The sequence below is a fragment of the Nothoprocta perdicaria genome, unplaced genomic scaffold (assembly GCF_003342845.1).
Source record: "Nothoprocta perdicaria isolate Ctin4 unplaced genomic scaffold, notPer1 scaffold_510, whole genome shotgun sequence".
Taxonomy (NCBI): Eukaryota; Metazoa; Chordata; class Aves; order Tinamiformes; family Tinamidae; genus Nothoprocta; species Nothoprocta perdicaria.
In genome coordinates, this window is record NW_020455767.1 from 69901 (window position 1) to 92934 (window position 23034).

The window sequence follows — 23034 nt, forward strand, 5'->3', positions numbered from 1 at the left end:
TTTTTTTTCCTCTCTAATGAGTGGTTTTGAGGAGCAATTTCTATACCTTGCCAAGTGTTCTGAGATCTTGGGATTGAAAGCAGAGTAAGAGATACACAAGTCCACAATAGGTTCTAAAACGTGATGCTAGATCTGAACAGCATAATTGAAATCAAATCCAATTGGATATCTCTTCCAGACTGACTTTGAATTAAGCAGGTCTGAAAAAGTTTTGTGTGACTTAAATCCAGAGACTAATATGGATTCACAGCTTTTATGAGGCTCTGTTTAAAACTGAAGTTTGGGTCAGTAAATAGGAGGAAACATTTTTCTGAGTAAGCGCAGACAGTGGCACCTCACTGTTGTGGAGGAAGAATCCAACTTGATAGGAGAACCCCAGCATAGTTTCCCTGTGCATGCCATTGTGCAGGTCGTTCTTCAGGAGCTTCTCGTCCAGCACAATATGATATCGTATTTGGTCCTCATCCTACAAATGTGATTAAATTCAGAGTTACATTTTAATTAAAATTGTGAATAGTTAATTTCTTGTCTGTCTTGTATGCCATCAGTCAAACACAGACTGCTTGAATTTAAGAAGTGGTTTAGAAGAATTTAAAAACATTGGGCAGGCTAGTTCAGATTTGCTATTGCAGAGCGTCTGCTTTCCTGTCATAAAGCAAGTTCCATCGGCCATGGAGGAGGAAAGGTTATTGAACTGGAGGAACCAACGGTTTGCTTGTGTGTTTAAGTATCATTTTCTGTGCATAGGACTGGCTCATAGATTTAAGAGAAAGTTAATCAGATGATTTCTTAGTACACACCCCAACTTTATCATTTAATTTGATAACAAAGACAACTTTTCATAATTTTTCCCTCATGCCCTCTCCTACTGGCCCCTGAAAAGCCCTGAAATCCATGCTAATTTATAGGTATAGGACAGAGTGAGAGTGTCCAGAAGAAATAGGGAAGAAAATATGTCATCAAACAAGTTACTGATGAAGCTTCATCCCCTGGATTTGATTGTAAATATTTACATTCAATAAAGATGTTTCAGACTGCAGCAAACTGGAAGAAAGGTGTTGGGATGACTCAGGAAATTATTATCTTGAGAAGAGACTGTCAGGCTTGAAAAGGCTCCTTGGCCTTGTAACTATTTCAGAACATAAATGCCAGAGAAACAGAGAAGTTATTTCAGGCAAAGCATAGTGCTGGCATAAGAATAAAGGTTATTAAACTGGCCAGAAACATGTTGTCAAGTTAATATAAACTAGTTCTGGGAATGAAGCCTGTGGCGAGCTGGAGGAGAAGCTGTGGCCATGTCTGTGCTGAGGCAAGACGAGGGGAAGGGCCCCATGGGAGAGGGGCAGCAGCACTGGGGTTGCTTGAGAAGGCTTTTCTACCAAACCTGACTAAGTCATCTTCAACACAATCCCATAGCTGGCCAGTAGTACCTTTACACGGAGTTTAGCAACTTTGGTGCAAAGTGGCTTGGGGACAGAGGCCAGGATTGATGGGAGCAAACATCTGGATAGTCTTAAGAAAGAGCCTTGAGTGTTTTATAAGATTATTCATGATGTGGTTGCCAGTGGTGACAGTGCACTGGACTTGTTTGCTGAGAAAATTTGTTTAAATCTTATTCCTATACTGATCTCCTTCTTGAAAAAAAAGCCTACCAACAAAATGTCTTTGATATTATTAGCATTACTCTAATCAGGAGAAGGATAAAATCCAGAAGAAATATCTAGCCAGGAAAATATAGGTGGATTCACTGTTCCTTACTTCTTCACAAAAAATACAACTCCAAATTTGCTAGATTTTTGGAAAACTACCCTCTCTGCCTATTTTTGTCACCTTTCACTCAATTCACGTTAAACTGAAATGAAACACTGACTTGTTGAGTCTTGCTATGTGAGTAATACATACCAGAGTAGTTTTTTTGTCCCTTAGGTAATTTTCTATGGCATCATTATTYGGGGCAAACACTGTGTATGTGATTGCAGCTTCTATTTCTTCTGCTAGGCTGTATTGCTGTTGTAAAAAACACAAAAACAAGCCAGAATGATCACTGATATTCTGGTACTGCTGCTAATGCAAGTAACCACTGGAGAACCACTTCTACTCTTAGAAGAATATGAAAGCTTACAATAATGTAGCCCCTGAAAATGGAGTAATCGGGCATTTGTTCTAGGCGGGACAGCAGCTTGGGCATTGTGATGCTTCGAGGAGGTGTCAGAACCTGAAAACAGAGCCAATTCCCATGTTAGTGCTGGTGCACAACTGCGCGTAGTTACAAGGATCAGATGTAGGAGAAAATGCAGTTCCACATAAATAATTATTTCAGGAATTCGTGGAATTTTCCACTGCTTGTGGTGCAGAGGAATAATTCCTCTCTAAGTGGTCATATACCTTATCAATCACATGTATGATCCCATTTGTGGATGCAACATCACCAACCACGATGTGAGCTCCTTCAACYGTAATGTTCTAAAAGGAGGACAACAGAAAGAACTTATATCTTCATTGCCATAGTTGTGTCTCCCCAGCCATTTATGCAGTGAATTTCCACACCTTTCCCAAAAGCTTGCTTATGACTCCATCACGACTTGTGTTAGTGAGAGGCTGTGTTGGAGCCGGGGATGTCCTCAGGAGATGGCACACAGAAGAGGCAGCTTTGGGGCTCTGCTGCTTGCGAGCAGGCTGGCAAAACTGTCTGATCATGCTGGGACTGTTGGGGTGAGGGCAGTTACTTGGGGACGGGGGTACTCATCCCCCGTTTCCCTCAGGGTAGTTGAACTTTGATTTCCACATCCCCTGATTCATGCATGCCTGTGCTTCTGCTTTTTCCGTGTGGGGAGACAGCGCTTTTCCCCCTCCCATAAAGTGACTAGTGTACTTAAATGTGTCATATATATTTCCACAAAATCTTCCACAGCATGTGGAGTACTAACTAAAATGACTGAGAGGAGGCGGCTGTCAGTTAGCAGTAGTTATTTACATTTATAAATATGTTYGTGTGTCTTGGGACTATTAAGTTGCACATGCAGATATGTGCACAGTATCACTACTTCCTCCAACCTTTCCAGTTCCCTAAAATAAATCAGTGGATTTCCTTGACATGCTTTTTAGTTCATAGGCTATTCTGGGCTTTTGATTTGCTACATTTGTAGCTTTTGATTTGCTACAAAGAGTTTGCAGCCAGTACTATGAGACTAGCAATAAATAATGCTGTTAACAAACCTCAGCTAGGTAAAGTGGTGCAGAAGGTACAAGGTAATGTTTCGTCTCCCAGAGGGCCCAATGTAGTTATTAGTGCCTTTAATTTTTTTGATATTGTCTTTTATTTTTTAAACATATGCATGTAATATCTGTATGGTCTTGTAATATGAGGACACCGGCAGCAGTGACAGTTAGAATTTGGTATATGATACCACAGTGGTTTACAAGTCATCTCACCCCATTTTCTTCAAACAAGTGTAGGAAGTTGCTCTGTAGAGATGTTGGCAGCATATCAGAGGTTGATAAATTCTGGAAATCAGCAAAGCTGTAAGCTCCTGTCAATACGTGATACCTAAAGGAAATTTAACTGGATTTGAAGGTTTTGTGTTTTCTCATTTTTTCTTATAAATATGCTTGGTGCACCATTCTAAAATTGGAATTTAAAGCAGGAATTGTTTGTACAGTGCCTATTTCAGCTCTGCTCTCATTGCAGCTTGGTCTTTAAACATTACTAGCATAATGTAAATATACAAATATCTTAGTTTCAGAGGAGTTGCTGCAGAGACTTATGTCACTGTAACTAAAAAGAGACTCCTGTGTTCTTCCCTTAAAAATGTAAGAGCTGTCTTGCTCTTCAAAACAAGGTTCTGTTTGTAATGAAAACCAGTACATTACAAAAAAAAAAAAAAAAAAGACAAACCGTTAACGTACTTCAGTAATGTTGGGATGTTACTCTTTGACATCCAAAAAGCTTTCTCATCTTCATCCATGTTTTCAATTGCTTGAAGTGAAGGTACGAGGACAGTTAGATTTGAGGTGCTGGACAGCTCTGAGTTTATCTCTGCCTCCTGCATGAGCATGAAAGAGAAAAGGGTAAAATGGTTTAACTGAGGACTGCCTAAAGAGCAGTTGATTACTTTCTAGCAAGATATATTATGTGATGTGTTTTGTGACTGGCCTGGAGAGGAAGAATATTGCTCAGTACATTATACTTAAGTCTTTTACAAAACTGGTAAACTGGTGGCTGTATTTTACAGAACAGATTGTCAACATTTTATAGGTGTAAGAAAAAAAAATCTCTGCTGTTAGGGTGACTGAGCACTGGAAAAAATTACCCAGAGAAGTTATGGACTCTCCATCTTTGGAGATATTCAAGTGCTGACTGGACAGGATTCTGGATGTGCTCTAGGTAATCCTACTTGAGCAGGGAGGCTGGACTGGATATTCTCCAGGTCCCTTGCAACCTCAACCATTCTGTGATTCTGTAAGCAACATTTAGCTCTTTTTTTTTTTTTTTTGGTCATACAGCATACAAGAGATGTCACCTCTCATGAGTGCTAGTGCATCTATTAGGGTCTATTTTAAATATTTGAATATTAAAAAAAAWAATAGTCACTACTCCCTGAAGTCCTGTCAACTCTTTACTTGAAGATAGTAATTAAACTGCTCATACAAAGCACTCCAAATTATTTAACAGATTGAAAGATTGCAATCAATGAATTAAGAAACCCACAAACGCAAGGATCTCATTTGGAATAAAACTGAATAACATGGCTGTGATTTTTCAAAAAGTTTAAGGGATACCTGAGCCCACTACCAAGATAAAGCTGCAGTGGAATTTGTGAAGTCTCATTTCCTAGCTGTCAACACCCCTAATTTCAGTGTGGTGATGTGGCTGTGCACTATGTGGGGACTGATTCATACTCCATGCATCTGCCTTAAGGATATGGAGAATCTTCACTTCAGAGGATTTTTTTCAGTTGAACGGATTTTTGGGCAGGGGAGGGGGAGAAGAATGCTTAAGATTTGAATATGTGTTTCTCCAAACTTTTCACAAGTTCCACAACTGTCCATTTTTGAGACTGCAAAACATCTGGCAGTAGCATGAGCTTAGGTCCTACCTTACTGTAGCTGGTATATTGCCTGGAAGCTGACTTATTTTGGGTGGTCTTTCAATACCCATATGACTTTTTAAGTCAAGAAAGGAATCAGGTCCCTTAAATAGCTGGGAATTTTGTTTCAGCTGATATTATCTTTCTTTCTAGACATCGTCACTATACCTTCCAAATAATTTAAAACAGAAATAGCACAGACAACCCGTTCCCACCCTTTCCAACTGACAAGAAAAATGCTTGGTTATGAAAAGTGGTAAACATCACATTCCTGCTCAAGTATGAAGTTAAAAACCACACAGATGGGTATACCTTCCTATTTTGCTTGTGTTTGTAACTGCCATTATTTAATTTAAGGGATACTATTTCTCTGTTGTGCCACAGAATTTTCCACATCTCTGTTTCAATAGTTTGTGTGTAACTTGCTCCCTGATTTTTTTTTCCTGCTTCATTTTTTAATGACTATGGTGAGCTACCAATGAGTTTGTTCTAAGGCTTCACATTGTGCTTGTTTATATAACTTCTTCAGTTTTTCTSTCTTCAGAATTTCTGCAATATTGCTGCAGAATTGCTGGAGCACAGGGTCAGGCAGATAACTGGTTCAAGCTACCCAGAGTTGTGCAGTTATCAAGTAGCTCTCTGAAGCCCCTGTTGCAATTCTCTGCTTTAATGACTCCTATGCTGTCTAACTTTGAAAAGCACGAAAACAAGCAAAATGCTGTGACTCCTGCTTCTTATGCTCTTTATTAACACCTTACCATTTTTTTTCTGTTAGCCTTACACGTGTTATACCCTCTCTGTATTTAGGTTTTAAACTCTTAGAGAAAACTGCTTCTAGTTTTTATTCATACAGTACCAAGCAAAATGGGAGATAAGCCCTCTAATGTTGCTGCCAACCTTGTTATAAATAATAGCACATGAAAAAGCATTTAGTGAGAATCAGTCTATTTAGAGCTTTTTGTTAATCTACTTCTTAATTTCCTGCACCTTGATCAAGCCAGTACCACCTTTCAATATTTTCCTTCTTGCTTGTTGTGACAGGCCAGCCAATGACCAGACATTCTGTAGCATTTCTCTGGCAGAGAACTGGAAATGTGGAGGGAAAGGCACTGCCTTCCATAAGGAAAGAGGGAAGGACATGATCATGGGCATATTCAGAATTTGCTTTTACCCTACTGCTTCTATGCTGTTATTATCAACTGAAGTATATAAAAAGAGCAAATAATGGCTTATGCAGCCAACTGCCTCATGGAGTGGACTTGTAACTAGTTCTTCTGCTGGTGTTGCTTCCTTACCTGTTTGAATTTGGCATCAGAAATGGGTTTCCAGGAAGAAATTAAGGATCATGTGATGAGCCCCTGCTGTCACTGGAAGGAGATGCACTTAGATACCTGTACAGAAATTGGGACTCTGACGTGTAGTGGGAATATTCCTTTGAGAGTCCCATTTCTAAAGGCTAAATGTTCTTTTTTTTTTTTTCTGCAGATTTGAACATACTTAAAAATCAAGCATGAAGTATACTTACATTAACCCATTGGTTAAAAGCAGCTGCTTCTGACAGAACAGACAACTCCTGATTAGAAACAGAGAGAGGAATAAATACATAAGTTATAGATATCTGTATCACAGTGCTTTTGCTGTGGTAGCCTGTGGTAGCCTACTGTATCTGACCTGGCTGATGTGACACACAGCAGCAGCTTTTCATTATGCATGAAAAGTGTGGATAGTAGCTTTGATCTTGTCCATTACTCATAAAGRTAATGGGCAGTGACTTAGGCTAAACTGTTATTTTCTGGTAGTCTTTTTTAAACTAAATGCAAATTGATTGAAAAAGAATATATTGTTTTGACTGATATTTGCACAGCATCCTATATAGCATCCTGCTGTTGGAAAGCCTTGATTCGGTCAAAGTACTTAGAGTGGAGATAGATGATAGTATGAGGGGATGAGAAGCTGTACTAAGAGCCTTGTATAATTGCTAGCAATGTCAAGGCAATTGACATATTCATCTTTCCTACCCTATAAAATATGTATTTATTTCATTTAAGAACTTATTTTGGTTTTGTCTGTGATAAATTAACAGTTTTGACAAAGATATAGCGGGAGGCAAAATTTCAAAAAATCAAGGTGCTTGCAGCTACTACGCTGGGACGTGCATATTTCACACTTCTGCAAATCAGACCTCAACAGCTGGCATTTTTTCAAGTTGTATTAAAGCTTGATGCTTAGGCCTTTTTCCAAGTTATGTTTTTAAACACAACAGATTTCTGGATAGGCTGAGCACTGTCTGTAGAGAGCACTGTTGGGCAACATACCTTTCTGAGTGTTTATAATGGCTTTGGTATCACTCTAGTTAAGAGTATGTGTAGTATACTCTAGTATATGAACTGTGCAGTAGGTCCCTATACGCAGAAATGATGACCATCTTACATCTGCTGCACTTCCGTAGCATAGTCTGCCATCTCCTTCATAGCCCTTCGGACACACACACTGCCAGCCATGTGAAGAGTCAAACTGACAAGTTGCCTTTGGGCCAGAAAGAAAGAGATAAAGTTTGTCAAATAGAAGACTATTCAAGAGCTGTTATCAATGAAATACATTGTGTTGGTATAACTTAGCAAGATTAAATTAAATCAATGAAAATGTCTTAATTCAGAAATATAGACAATTTTGTAGTATATTAAAGCGTCTTCTTTAGTAATACTGAAATAGACTGGGTCAAATAAATACACAGTTTCATATATACATATATATACCTAGAAAAAGCTGTTTTGAAACAAGGGACGAATGTGTTTACTTAAAAGTTTCCACCTGAATTGTGTTGGGTATGACTATCAGAGAAGTCAGGTCAGTAGTCAGAGCAGCAGTGATGCTGTCAATGATCTGTCAATGTCAATCTGTCAGTCTGTCAATGATGCTGCTCTGAAGATATCAGAGCAGGTATAATTTGTACTGAGAATAGATGCAAAGCTAATTTGAATGCTTTGCTTCATGAATAATTAGCTATTTGTTGTGGCAATGTGTATATTTTAGAACCATGTTTATGTTCTTGAAATAGATGGCTTGTAAACCCTCTTCCTAATACATTTATGTATAGGTACACCCTTCCTTTAACAAGGAATGTCCTTACCTTCTTCCATGGACCTCCTCACCTTTCTATAGCGCATTTCAACTCCACAAACTAAGGATACTAATTCCATCACCTACCATGCCCTGACTCTAGAAGTCTGTCCCTCACTTCACCCTGTCTTACCTCATCCCTACATGAAATGGGAGCTGAGCCCTGTTCCTTCACCTGCCTAAGGCAGATCAGTCTTGCTAAGGCATTGTCTGCCTTAGTATCCCAGCGGAGGCACAGAGGTCTGACTGCTCTTGCAGGCACGGTGGAGATCAGTGGAGTGACTACTGATAAAGCTGATGGATGTCTGCATAGAGACATATGGCTTAGGAAAACATCACTACATAGACTATTCCATCCAAATGGAAACTTCTAATAGAGAAGCATCACTTAATCCAGGCTCAAGATAGCCTTTTTATAGAGGTGAACTGGGAGCTGCCCTTGCACAGTGAAGGAACCATACTGATATTAGTCATACAGCATTTCAGGTAGTTGTATCACTGCTTGGAAAATGTTTCATCTCAAACGGAAGGCACAGGCTTGAAATGGCAAGGAAATTCTATGGTGTGTATAGAGGACCAGATGAGGTGTGATACGAAACTCAACACATTATTCAGGCAATGATTAATTGCTTACCAGATGATGACACTTTCCACTTTTTTCTAAGCATGAGTTTATTGGTGTGCATTCAATTCCATTCCCCCGAAATCCATCCTTACATTTACAGTCATTCTGTTGTTCAAAAAAAAAAAAAAAAAGAGCAATACATTAAAATGATTAAAACAGTATGTACATTCTAGATGTGCTGGATTAGAGTCTCAGTCAGTGTTAATCCGTGTAGCTCCATTGACACTGGTTTATATCTCCAGAAGACCTTCGTACTTTAACACTGCTGAGGAATATTTTACTGAGGAATATTTGCTGAGGAAAATTGCTGAGGAATATTTGCTGGGAAAAAAAAGTGTGTGGAAGCAAACACTGAGGCAAGAACTAAAGGAGGCTGTTTTAGGTGGAGAGCACTGTGCAGAATTAAGCCTCTGGCTAAAAACAGAAGGAGAATTTGTGGAAGAAAGAAAATAGGAGGCACTGGTAGAACAGACTGAGCAAAGACTAATGCAGAAAGGGAGAACAAATGTGAGGACTTACCTGACCAGGCCCTACATATATGCAGGTTGCATTTGCATGGCACCCTCCCAAAGCAGGCAGCAAGCAGTTGTTGATGGCTGAGCAGTCTCTCCCATCACCAGTCCATCCTGCCTGGCAAGCACATATATAAATGCCAGGGTCTACCTGAATACATTCAGCCTGGGAGGAGACAATGCTGAAGTTAAATAAAATCATGTCATTTGAAACAAGTGTTAGCATATGAGTCTGGAAGTGTACATGTTCACCTAAACTTCTGAATATTTCCTGTGAGAAACAAGCAACTTCAGGTATCCAAAGTCTTGAAACTCAGCTAACAAATAAATATTTTTTATTTCCTAAATGGATATATGGTACTTAGTCTTTCATATAGCCAGCTTTGAACATAAATGAGCAAAGTTCCTCATGTCACAGCTTTATTTTCACTGTGGGATGGAGCAGAACAGTGTTGATGCGTTTGTCAGGAAAGTTACATAACCTTGGAAATGCCCTAGCGTTAAGACAGATAGGTGTCAGAATTATGTAAGCAATAGGAATTAGACTGCTAGGAAAAGAACTTCAACCACAGTTGAAAATTCTGAATCTTTCACCTATAAATGTTTCTTCTGTCATTATTCATTTAATTTCCTATGGAATCAGGCTCCGAGGTAAAAGCACTTACGTTAGTACTGCAGCCACCTGGATTTAAGCTAGCACAGGGATCAACTTTGTTGCAGGTTATTCCATCTCCCTCATAGCCAGGTTTGCAAACACAGCTGTAGGAATGAGAAGAGACTGAATCACTGTGCTTGGATAACAGGACAACCATAAAATTAAGCTATTGTCTTTCCCAGTAACACACTAGGTATAGGCAGATTAAAATTGGTAACTTTTTATTCATGAAGCAAATAGCATGTGTGTACTTCCCTCACCCCCTGCCAAATATTGAGATTAGGCAATTTTTTTAAATATGTGATTTGTTCTTTGTGTATAAGATGAGGAGTGAAATTAACTCTGCATTGGTTTGACTTTTGCACAATTAAATAGATAATGCTGATTTAGTTATGAACTGAGGTAGTTCTTTTTAATGTGACACAGAAAGTACCACTCTCCCTCACATGCTTGCAAGACTAAGAGGTTCCTTCTTCCCCAGACCCCAGAATAACCTATGTAGCAGAGAATTTTCTTATGCACTCACATTATGCAGCATCCCACATTCTGCTTTCTGTGGTAACTTGCTTTGAACATATTGCAGTAAGAGGCAAGCTTGATGAAGATGAACAAGAGGGGACAAGGCAGGTGTAGAAATGTGGAGTTCTGGAGTTTTATGATAGGTAATGTCAAAATTAAGTAGCCTATGCAGAATCCCAGAGGGCTGTGACATGCAAATCTTCTGTGAGGTGGTTAGATTAAGCTTTCTACCCATGACTGCAAGGGAGTTTCATGTCTTTCAGTAATATATAAATTATTAATTCACTTAGGGAAGGTTAGAAATTAGAAGTTAGGTACCTAGGAGACTTGAAATTGGCAGTAAGAAGTCAGCTTTCTGGTAAGGGTCAAATTCATCTGTATTAATCTTAGTGTGAAATACAATGCTGAGAGTGAAATACAATGCACTGAGAACTCCAATTTCTATTTTGTAACTGAAGGTGCATGTAATGCATGTTTATGCTTCTTGCTGCATAGCAATATTTCAGTGGTTGATATTTCTGTAGTACTTCAAGGTACTGTTTTAATCAAGAAAGTGTTTAAATGTGTTATCACAGCCATTACTAATTAAATAAAACTTACTGACTTACCTCACTGCACCATTGCTAAGTTGGCAGTCTGCATGTGTGTGACAGAACTGTAACGAGGGCTCACATGGAACAATTTGCTTATCACAGAATTTCCCTGTATATCCACTTCTACATGAGCCAGGAAGACAGATCCCATCACTGTCTATTCGGTTGTCACATTTTCCATAAACACAGTGGCATTCTACCAGAAATAAAACACTATGTGATGTTTCGTTATGGTAAAAAGTGTAAGCTCTTATGTAGCATTTTGCATTATATATATTGTTTCTTATTTATTTTGTTTCTTATTTATTCTATAATCTAACTTTATATATTTTTAAATTTTCACTTAATTAGGAAAGCTGTATCTTTTCAGCTGGCTTTTATGGATAAATAGGGTCTACTGTGTTATGGAAAGCTCTTTAATATTGAGACCCCAGTCTTACAAATTGCACAGTGCAGAAATTTCTAGGACAGTACACAAAGCAGCACAAACCTATCAGCCTTTTATTGTGCTTGGACTCATCAGCATTTCTGGGAAGGAGTGCAATATGCCCAACAGATTTAATAAGTCCTAGGAAGCATCAACAAGTTAAGCCAGCATATACTTCACTGACAGAACTAGAGCTTAGACAATGCTGTATTTTTTTTTATAGAATCTTTCAGCTTTTTTCAATGTAGCTTTGAACCTTAGAGCGAGCTGTGCTTCATGACTGACAGGCTGTTTCATGGCTAAATGACTAAAAATGCTTATGTAGATAGAGAATATGTATATATTTTTTGCCTGTTCTGCAGTTTCTCAAATACAGTACTATTTTACATAGCAAGATTAAATCTTTCAGTATATAGATGATGGTTATTATGGCCATAAACTGTACAATATAGAAGAATTGCTGTGTAAAGATGGCTATTTAGGACTCTAAATGCAGTCAGTTTATAATCGTTGTTGTTCTTAGATTGCATATGTTTGACGGTAGTTTTGTGAGCAATACCAGAAAAGAAATGAATAGTAACTCCTTCCTTTTCAATTACTCATGTGAGGGAGATAGAAATGAAATGAACATTACTTTAATATAAGGCAAGCTATGAATCTGATAGAAAGCCCAATTAAGTCCAAGCGAATATTTTCACTGACTCTGGGCTTATGATCTAGCCCTATGAWATAAGAAAACCTGCTCCAGAGACATCTTGCTCATGTTTGACAGACAGTGTATAGCTAGCGGTTAGCTCCTACTTTAATTTTATTAGATTCTAAAAGAAAAATCACCTACTCTTGAGTTGAGGAAGTACTTCTGTACTTACTTTTGTCACATTGAGCTCCATATCTGCCAGGATCTGAGCAGAACTGACACTGTGAACCTTGAAATGCATCAGCACAAATGCAGGTTCCATTTCCATTCATGCCATCCACACACTGCAATATAGAAGAGAGATGTCTTTTATGTGTAGGATGAAATAAAATCTTTGTCTTTCCCCTCTGGGGAGAGACTGTATACCTGTCTATATTATGACTGTGACATAGACTATAGGGAATAACTTCCACTTTAATGAAAACAATTTTTCATAGCAAAAGCCTTCCTTGTGCTTGTAGTTATTTTCTGTTGCTGTGTATTCTACTTTTGTTAGCTATTTTAAAATGAGAATAGTGAACTGGGTTATTATATTTACTTTTCATGCTACAGGATGTCTGAGTGAGCCACTTAATGCCAGCCTTGCCTATTTACTGTGTTTTGGAACCACAAGGATCTTCAGTTTAGATGTCTGAGAGGAGATGGATTCATTTGCCCTTTTCTATATATGCCCTTTTCATAGTCATCTTTGGACATATACCTGGAATGTTTAGCTCCTGTAGAACTTAAATATCAATGGACTTTGGTGAAAGAGTTTTTGCCCTGCATGAGAATGCAGGGTACTGCTGGATGCTTTGGTTACCTGTCCATTTCCTGAGCAGGGTTTGGAGAAACCTCCTGGACATGGACTGCAGTCAGGGCCAAAGAAGCCTTTGCAACATTTTGGTTCCTGTGAATAAAGCAAATATCAATACCTGTCATCTGAAATAACCCTCACTCTTTATGGGGCAGACTGAACTAGAGTTATTCAATATTTGCAAACACCTGCTGGTCCACAAAGGAAGAAGCAGTGCTCTGTACCAGCCCATTATACTGGTTATTGTCTGAGGGGTGGGAACAACAACAACTTTTTAAGAATGCCAAAAAGTAAGGGTTCTTCAATATTAATAGGGAGACATCACATCAAGGAAATTACATTTCTGGATTGTCTGGTTATGGCATCTCTGAGAGTGGATCTGGACTAAATGTCTGTGCCTGATTTTGCTGTTTCAGGATAACTACCGTTAGTAGTTGCCATACAATACATTAAAGGAATCCTCTTTTCCAGAGCTTTGGTTTGGAGACAGCATACAAAAGACAACTCTCCATCCAGCTTTGGCCTCCAGCAAAAGCCTGTAAGAGTAACTGCCACCTGAAAAGCATGTGTTGAACCAGAACTGCCTCTGCAACAGTCTTGTTAAAACAAGAAAGAGAGTGAGGACAGCCTGAGAGAGGGACACAAACCACCACATCCCTCCCCCATTCTTATCATAGACTTCTCAGTGTAATAAATTTTTATTCCAACATATCTGTGTAAAACTCAGTCTACCCTAGTATTTGCCTGTATGTGTGCAAGGTAATTCAGAGGCAGTCCCTCCTCCTTATTTGAGAGTGGGGAATGAAAGAGATCCCATGAAAGCTGGATTCGCTGCTTTGATCTTCTTCCTTTCCCTATGCATCAGTATGGGATTTAACCACTACAAAACCCTAAATATTTGTTTTGTCTTGTGTTATTCATAAATTGGCTGCTCAATCTGTTTATTCATCAAAGAAACTATATTAGGAAAAAAATCCMACAACTTATTTACATGTGTAGTACAAAGGACATATGAATGAGCAAAGGATGCTCAAAGTTTACAGGTTTGTAGACATCTCTGCTTACTACCTAATGTGAGCTGTGAAATGCAGTAGCCTATTTAGAAGCCTCAGGTGCAAGACTATGGAAACAGACCAAGTGGAGGGTGGTTCCGATGACTGTTCTACTATTTATTGCTACTGGGTGTCTTGTGAAGGCCTGAGATGATAATGGATGGGACTAGAGTGGCTCATGTTAAAATGTGCAGTTCTTTGTGGGTGAAGCTGTATGGGCAATGCCAGTGTTTGGGCAAGGTGCTGCATGTGCAAAATCCTGAATTACAGAATATGAAAAAAAAAAAAACCCTCAACAGTAACATCTGGCACCTCAAGAACCTTACAGGTGTAAGCATGCATTGTGGAGAGGCATTATTTCAGGCAGTAGGAGTCTGCTACTTTGGAGTAAGAATTACTTGATTCCTCTTAACTACCTGTAGAAGAGTAGAGAAACTACCTGGAGATGTCCAAGCGCATCTCAAGTCTAAACATAATGTTTACAACACAAAAGACAATACTCTGGAAAAATTTTATGTACATTTTGCCTTAAAGAACTGTAACTTTGTACCTTTATTTTTATACTGCAGAATCTAGCACAGCCAGTTTTTGGAAAGGTTGCACCTTCAATAATGCATTTCCGTTTTGAGAAAGGCTAGAACATGCACAAAATGTATGCATTAGTATTCCTAAATAATGTAGAATAGGGTGATACAGTATTATAATATCTATACAAATATACAAAAGTAAGAAATATAATTATCAGATAACAATCATTATATTATGATAATATAATTTAACTGGAGAACAGAAAGTACTTTGGCATACTATTACATATTTTAAAAGTTTATTAAATTATACTTTTTTGCCTAATATGAATTTTCTTGCTTTTTACATGTGGCTAGACCATTGTTAGAATTACTGAAAATGCCATATAGAACTAACTAGCAATTAATTAATTTAATATGGAAAATAAAATTCCTATAATAGCTGGGCTTGAATTTCATATGTGGAGAAATGTGCAAACAGAACTGATCTCTTAGATGCAAAGCAAATTGGAAGTTTTTGGTCCAGTTTGAAGCTACTTCTTCATGGAGTTACTCCTGCAAGGACGTTTAATCAGATAAATTTTAAATGTGTGGGTCCAATTTAAACTTATACTTTCCCTATTTTTCATAAGTTAACTCTTAAAACATAACAATAGCAATTCTCAATTCTCCTGCCAAAACCTGTTCCAAGTAGTTTTTTGTTACATTTCAAAAAAGTCTGAGCTGCCATAAGATCTGTAAGGAATTTTGCTACAGCAAACAAAATAATGCTGAAATGACAGATTAAATTGTTGTCTGCGTTTGTATTTATTCAGTTTTCTACATTCATATTCAGCTGTTTTTCTCACTGTACTGGGAAAGCATTAATCAACACAAAGGGATGTCCCCTCTCTAGGCATTTTGCACTGTCAGGGAATCTGTCAGAGACTGTCACTTACTATAGGCTTTGAATCCGGTGGACAGGGGGGCAATGTGCCCAATAAACAACTGGCACAGGTACCCTAGATGGAGACAAGAAGGACTGTCATTTCAAAATATACCGACCATTGAGAAACAAACTTATTGGTATTATCCACTGCAAATTTAGAGCAATATCTGATCTGTGACTTTTACTTGTGATAACATGGATTGTGGAAGCTGATCTTGGATCATCAGCAGCAGGCGGCAGGGCGGTATGTCCTGACTCCAGTTTCTGTCAGGTCACTGTTTTCACCTTCACCTTTTTACTTTTATATTCCCTCATTTTAATGAACAGCAGCTCCCAAAAGAGAAGACAAACATAGGAATAATGGAATAGGGTAGGCCAATATGGTATTTTAATTTATATTGTCTGAGAGTTTAGTGCAGTCTGTAYGCTTAAGGTTCTACGAAAACCTGTTTTATTATTTCCTATGCAGATCACAGATTAAGCTATAGGTAGTGTGAACAGAAAGCTGTCTATGGGCAGTAAAGAAAAAAAAAAATCTGTGCTTCCATGTTGCAGGTCCAGTTCTTCACTATGATCTACTTGTATATAGCATTTTTTATGTCCTCTCTTTTTGATTGTCCTCCACCAATCGCTAATTTATCACCATGTGGTGGTGACAGAGACTGGCACTTACAGCCCTAAGGAGCTATAAGTCTCAGTGACTGTCAAAAAGGTAAGTCTTCCAACAAGATCATCATACAATAACAGATTGTGACTTTCAGTGTGTGGCTATGGAGTTTGCCAAAGCTGGGTTGCTTGTGACTTTTAATGACCCAACYAAATTAGAATAAATATTAGAGCAGACATCCAGTATATTATTTCAGTGTATTTCATAATCATTTGGCAGATGCCTATGAACTTGAATTAGAGCTTTTTCCTGCATATTTACTGCTGGATCTGATGAGGAAACAATCAAATATTATAGTGATACATGATCTGAATTCAGTATTCCCTTATATTACAAAGCACTTAAAGGAATAAAGAACCAGAATTACAAAAGCATTTGAACATTGAACAGTGGAGGTACCAATATCAATCTATTTTTTAAAGATCTGAGGGTTACTTTTCTCTCTGTTTCTGGAAGATCCTATAAGAATTTATTTGGTATTTTAGTGCTTAAAATCAGTCCAAGATCTTTAGAATGCATTATTCTCTATGGGCCTTGCTCTCCCCACTCTCCAGTGTCATGTAGGGTCACATTTTCGCTCCCTATATCTATATCTATATCTATATCTATATCTATATCTATATCTATATCAGGGATTGTCTTAGCTATTGACACATACCAGCTACCTCCTCTTCCTGAAGAAAGGAGTCCCATTTTTCCCCTTCTGCCACACTGCAGACCAGCTTTCTTGTTCCCTTTCTGTACTTATGTGCAGTGCCTAGTTTCTGAGCTCTGCCCATTTTCACTAGTAGTTTAAGATACAATATTTGCAGAGAAATGTCTAAAGTAAATGCCTGAAGTGTACACATATATTCCCTTTTGTCAACCGTGCTGTGAGAGARAGGACCTCTGGAAGGATGTAAAGCAGACTGCTGGGGGACAGTACCACTTCCCTTGTTACTAAGTTGTCTCAGAAGCCATCAAAAGTGGCTCAAGTCCCCACATCAAGCAGATACTATGGATCTGTAGGCTATCCTGCATGCTCAGAAATGCTGGACAGTAACAGTTCTATACTGTTTCAATCCCTATAAGATTTTGGAATATTTTGAGGTGTTTTTTTTTTTTTTTTTAACCATCATTTAGGAACACTGATTTCTAAGTGTTAGCATAACAATTTGGTCTTTAGGGAGGTGCAGTGTTTATATCTGTGCATATCTGTCAGTTTTTATAAGATTTGTCACTTCTTACTGACACTATCTCATAAATACTGCTTTTGACATTGTTCTCTTTTTATGAGGGAGCTGTCAAACTATGTTTTAGACCTATTCCGGAAAGTTTCAAAGCTGAGAAAAGCATCTAACTTTAGTTCCACCAACATTTTTTTTTTTGTAAAGGTTGCTATTTAGTTTGTTTTGAAATCGCTTTTCCCAATGTAGCTTTAATATTGTTCACTGTCAAAAGTAGATTTTAGGCAACTTTCTGGTTAGAAATGAGAATTAGTGAAGTGTTTTAGGTACTGATCGTTTTTGTATCAGGAGATTTCTGCTTGGATTTCTGCCTGTTTTACAGTTATTCTGCACATATGAGTCTTTGTAGTTGATGCCAGAGTTAATAGTTCTTTACTGCCAGCTCCTGTATGTTCTTCATAAAATTTTGGTGCTGTCCAACTCAGCTGAGGATCTGTTTCAAGACTGTGGTTGTGGACTGTTGTAAGTTATAATAGTAATTGTTTTGCATTATTGTGCCAGAGTTGCCACTGGCCCACATATGATCATGAATCCAATGGAGTAATAGCTCACTGGAGCAACACAACAAGCTAAATGCTCCTTATGAGATTCTTACCAGAATAGTATCTGAATGTTACCAAGTGTAAAGCTATTGGTTTATATCACCACTGACTTGTAGTAATTCTATTACCATTGCAACTTGAGTTCTTGTCTCATCGCATCGATGTGGAAGAATTGGAACAATTGTGGGTGGGATAAGAACTCCTGCAAGAGTGTAAATGCGACCATTTTTTGCAACAATATCTGTTTCTTCCATTTCTTCTCCACTCACCAAGACCTGACCCTGTGAAAAAAAAAGCTCTCATAGTGAAACCTCTAAACATTTTGATTCAAATTTTTTAGTCATATTTCTCAGTTTTAATCCGCTATCCATATTTTATTGCACTTATTTTATGCAAGATGCATGCATATGTTGCACCTCTTGCTCAATATTGATCTGTAACACTAGTATCCACCATTTTCCTAATCTGCACTGTGGAACTGATGATTAGTGGTCTGATCCAAATGTCCTGAAGTCATAATTTTCTTCCTACTGGTATCTATTCAAGATGACTAGGTATCTGGCTGGTTAAAAATTAAATGGATATTATGCACAGTGCTGTTCTAAGGAAAGAACTGGTGCAACTGACTTCATCTAATCAGAGGCTGGGAATCATCTCACATCATTTTAGTGGTCTGTACATTAGATGTCTTCACTAGCTGTCATTATCCAGATCTTTATTTCTATAGTCAACAGGAGGAGACAGGTGGCTCCAGAAGGTGTTGCTGTTGATGGCTACAGYTATGAAATAGGAATTCCACACTGAATAACAAGGTATTCAGGAGTGTCCTCTTCCCTCTCCTGCCTCTCCGCCCCTGGCAGGCAAATGATTGCCTAGATCAGAGAGAGTTATTCACAGGTAAAAGCTGACTTGGACTTACAGTGCTGGTCCTGTTAAAGTAGATGAACTGCTTAGCCATGCTTCTCACGTGCTGTATTGAGATGAGGCTGGCAATCTCTAGCTGAAATGAATGCAAATTGATTAAAAAAAAAAATCTGATAACAGTAGTTATTTTAAAACCAGATGGATTTCACAAGAAAAACAACACTTCTCCTATGTGAGGTGAATAGCTTAATTATCATTCTTCTAGCTACAGGGGCAGTCTTACAATGATGAATCTGTTAGCATAATGAAGCTGGAGTGATTATTTTAAACTTTGATCTAGCAGGTTGCCATTCCTAAAGATTATATTTCCTCTCACTATATGATCTGGTCTAAGCATAGCGGTGATAACCTCTCCCTGGAAATAGGCCTGTTTACATCCTTAGAACATTGTGATAATAGCACAGCTGATGTCACCTGAGTGGATAAATGGATTTCATGCTCCTGCTCACTGTGATGCAGAGATCTGCCAGAGTGACCTCCATTTCTGGCACTGCATATGGAGTCTTTCACTAAAGATACACCAGGGGAGGTTCAGATTAGACATGAAGAAGAATTTCTACATGTAAGGAGTGGTGAAGCACTGGAACAGGCTGCCCATGGAAGTGGTGGAGCCACCATCCCTGGTAGTGTTCAAGAAACATGTAGGTGAGGCACTTAGGGACACGGTTTAGCAGGTATGATGTTGAAGAGTTTATGGTTGGACTAAATGATCTTTTTTTTTTCACCCCAATAGGAAAAGGAGTGAAAAGTAGGGAAGTTGCTTAGTTGATATAAAACCAGCCTGAGAAACAGAAGACAGCTGTTAATTTTAGCAGAATTGGCTCAGAGATATTTATTCCAGGAAAAAAAAAAAATTGCTTTTCTCTTCCTTCTGCTTTTTTTTTTTCTGTAGATCTATAAAGCTGACAGTGCATCATGATGGCACTTCTTATTCCATAGTAGAGCAAATTTAGCAAGTCTCAGGTTCAGGATTTTTTGATGTGTGTGTGCAATTTTGATTTTTTATGTTTTTGCTTTTTTGTGGCTGGATGTGGCTTTGGGTTTGGGCTGTCACTTACTTGAATGTAACATTAATTTGACATGACACAGGTATTTTTGTTTGCTGTGATTTGGAAACTACCCTGTGTCTCCTATTGTATTTTTCTGTTGAGCAGCAGCACTGAGGTAGATAGTATGAGTTCCCTTTCAGTGACTGTTAGGTATGACTATTAATAAAAGCAAAGGGATAGCTGCCCTCCTTTGCATCCTTTCTGTGTAACACTGAGTAGAAGCCGTTGTTAGGACACCTTTGTCTTCGGAGTTGCAAAAAGTCTGGAAATATTTTTAAACCCCTAGGACAGTAAAGAATCCATGCTCACCTGAACATTGGAAACAATGTGGTATCGGATAAGCTCCAGAAGCTTCCAGGAACCCTGCAACAATATAAAAGATACCATTTTAGCCAAATGTGAAAAACATGAAACCAACAGGCTAATGAGAGAACATGTGAACATTCATGAACATTCACAAYATGTGAACATGAGAGAACATTCATTTCAGCACTAGAAATCTTTGGGTTAACAACAGTGTTAATCTCTGGCACTGGCCCTTCCTGTGCTATGGACTATATCTTGTTTCAACACAGTTGTCCCCCAGTCTCTTGTCTCCCCTATGTCCTTTATGTGTTGGAAGGCACCAAGAGGTGAGAATGACAACATATGGCTCCCAGGGCATTGCCCATGTCTTGTCCTGACTGACGGGGAAGTTTGTGGCATCYGTCTCCTGTGACTGTTCCCCTCTGAGCAGTGATGCCTCCCAGGAACAGGTTTGAGTTTTTCCATGTGGCTGTCTGGGCTGTGCTGTCAGGAAAAGAGAAGGGGAGTGGGGACCCAGTGTATAGATTCGACACTGCTTTATGGGACAGACAGAAGATCTCAAATCCTGCTCCTCCAATGGAGGACTTCAGCAGATCCTGAAATTGTTCTGATACATTCAGGACAATGGACTAATTTCATAATGCTGTCTTGTCTATAAGTCAGAGCTTTTATGAACTTTCCTTTTCTTGCTTTCAAAGGCAAATGGAAAACAGCTGAAAGGGAAAATATGTCTGTCTGTAGCCAAAGACTGTTAATTAGACAAGTTAACTATGTAAAATATTATGCTGAGAAATAAGAAAAAAACTCTAAAAGTCTCATTTTAGAGACATTAATAGAATGTAATATGTTATAGGTAGCAAAGCAGAGGTACAGCTAGTTCAATACCATGTTTCAGATAATGGCCAGTAACAGATGCTTTATAAAAATCTGCAAGAAGTATCATATTTGGCAGGTGTAGAATCAACGATATTTTGTAGTAGGTTTCTTATTGAAACTTTAATTGCTGCAGATGCCTTAAGCTTAGGTCATAGAAGACTAGTTTAAATGTATATGAAAACTGGAAAACTATCTACTGACTAAGAATGGTTTGCATTATAGGAAGACTATACCTCTGTGGAAAGAAGGTAATCCAGATCCCTGGCTTTCATGCTGTTCAGAGCATCATTACTTGGAACAAAGACTGTGTAAGGTCTATCATCCTGTTGTAAAACCATTCCTAGGCCAGTTTTCTATTTTGGTTTAAAAACAAACAAACAAAAATTATATGTTAGTTTGTAAAACATCTAAAAATATTTTAATGGAATTGCATTTCTAGATCCTTACCTCTATAAAGGATGTAAATTGGCTGTATCTTCCATTATTTTGAAGCACTGACATTATTGTTTCCTGAAATGGGATGAATATAAGTTGCATTTTAGTTGGGAGCATGGAATGACTATCAATTCTTAGGAAACACTTGTTGAATTATTATATGAGTCTCAGTTACTGCATATCTGAACATATATTCAAGTTTATGATCAGGGATARCATCTTTTCTGGCCATAAAAAAAATACTTTCAGAAAGTTCAGATTAATTCAGACCTGGGTAAATCAGATTAAATTAAATGGATACCCGCTTGGATGCAGCCCCGTGCCACATGCTCTAGGTGACCCTGCGTGTGCAGGGGGGTTGGACTCGATGACCTCTGAGGTCCCTTCCAACCTTGGGCATTCTATGRTTCTATGATTCAAGTTTTGTTATTGTTTGCATTGCTGTGTTATCTGGAAGTCCTGGCTGAGAGAGCTGAGTCCTCTTGTTCTTGGGCTACATTTGCATAGTGATAGAGACTGACACTATCCTGAAATACTGACTGAAATATGCAATCACAGAGCAGACAAACAATTTGAAGTGGGGGGAACAGCATTTTTGTATACATATTTTGAATAATAATAGTGTAACATTTTCAGAAAGATCATATAAGAAGTGAATTCTCAAGGAATTATATAAAGCAGAGCAATGAAAACCCAAGGCATCTAAAAATATTAGTTTTTATAATTCATCTTTATCTCTTCTCTTCTTGGTTTGAATACAATTCTTGCTTGATGTCTGTCAAGAAGAGGATCCTCACTGCTTGAAGATTCAAGTGAAATGCTTTGATTGTGGTTGCCCTGTTTTCAAAGAACCAAGGCACAGCTCAGAAACTATAAGTACTAAGTTGTCTGTAAGCCAACGTGGCAAAAGAGTGGATATCTATCTGCTGTGGAAACCGCACSTTTGATTTTGAATGCTTTTTTTCTGAGTTGAAGCACAAATAGCCAGTAGAGCTTGTCTAGGTGCTTCCTTCAGATTAAATTCGTGTAAGACTATGTTAAAATTAACTCCTGTACTGGCATGCATACAGCTTATGTCTCACCTCTTTGCTGCTTTCAAATGTTGGGTCCATATTGTCCATGGCTTTGTCAATAATGTGCAAAATTCCATTAGAAGCAACTATGTTCCCCTGCAAAAGTTTTCCTTTCCTCCTTCCTCCTTGAATTCTAATTCTTAATTGATAATCCTAAAATAAGGCAGGAAATAGATAATGAATTATTCCTTATGGAATGAAAACAGAGAATATGCATGTTGAATAATGTCTAACACAAATTTCTATTGCTAACACCTGGGTTGTTTAAGTCTGATAAAACCAGGGGTTGCTTCCAACACCTATCAAGGAAATGTAAGTCTGATAAAACCAGGGGTTGCTTCCAACACCTATCAAGGAAATGGAAAAAAAAAAAAAAAAAAAAAAAAAAAAAAAAAAAA

The 23034-nt window shown here is 38.2% G+C and overlaps 1 protein-coding gene across 1 annotated transcript in view; it reads right to left on the minus strand.

Moving 5' to 3' along the window:
- Nucleotides 1-23034, minus strand: part of STAB2 (stabilin 2) — an 80102-nt gene that overhangs the window by 36068 nt on the left and 21000 nt on the right. The window contains exons 13-34 of the mRNA XM_026048128.1: nt 22646-22789; nt 21576-21638; nt 21362-21481; nt 20256-20309; nt 18893-18973; nt 18102-18254; nt 15549-15611; nt 14634-14717; nt 13038-13124; nt 12408-12519; nt 11127-11307; nt 10010-10103; nt 9352-9510; nt 8842-8937; nt 7518-7613; nt 6613-6660; nt 3907-4043; nt 3433-3547; nt 2386-2463; nt 2123-2215; nt 1903-2007; nt 335-466 (exon numbers count right to left, since the gene is read on the minus strand). Of these exons, the coding sequence (XP_025903913.1) occupies nt 335-466; nt 1903-2007; nt 2123-2215; nt 2386-2463; nt 3433-3547; nt 3907-4043; nt 6613-6660; nt 7518-7613; nt 8842-8937; nt 9352-9510; nt 10010-10103; nt 11127-11307; nt 12408-12519; nt 13038-13124; nt 14634-14717; nt 15549-15611; nt 18102-18254; nt 18893-18973; nt 20256-20309; nt 21362-21481; nt 21576-21638; nt 22646-22789 (2295 nt within the window). The remainder of the gene's footprint in view (nt 1-334; nt 467-1902; nt 2008-2122; nt 2216-2385; nt 2464-3432; nt 3548-3906; nt 4044-6612; nt 6661-7517; nt 7614-8841; nt 8938-9351; nt 9511-10009; nt 10104-11126; nt 11308-12407; nt 12520-13037; nt 13125-14633; nt 14718-15548; nt 15612-18101; nt 18255-18892; nt 18974-20255; nt 20310-21361; nt 21482-21575; nt 21639-22645; nt 22790-23034) is intronic.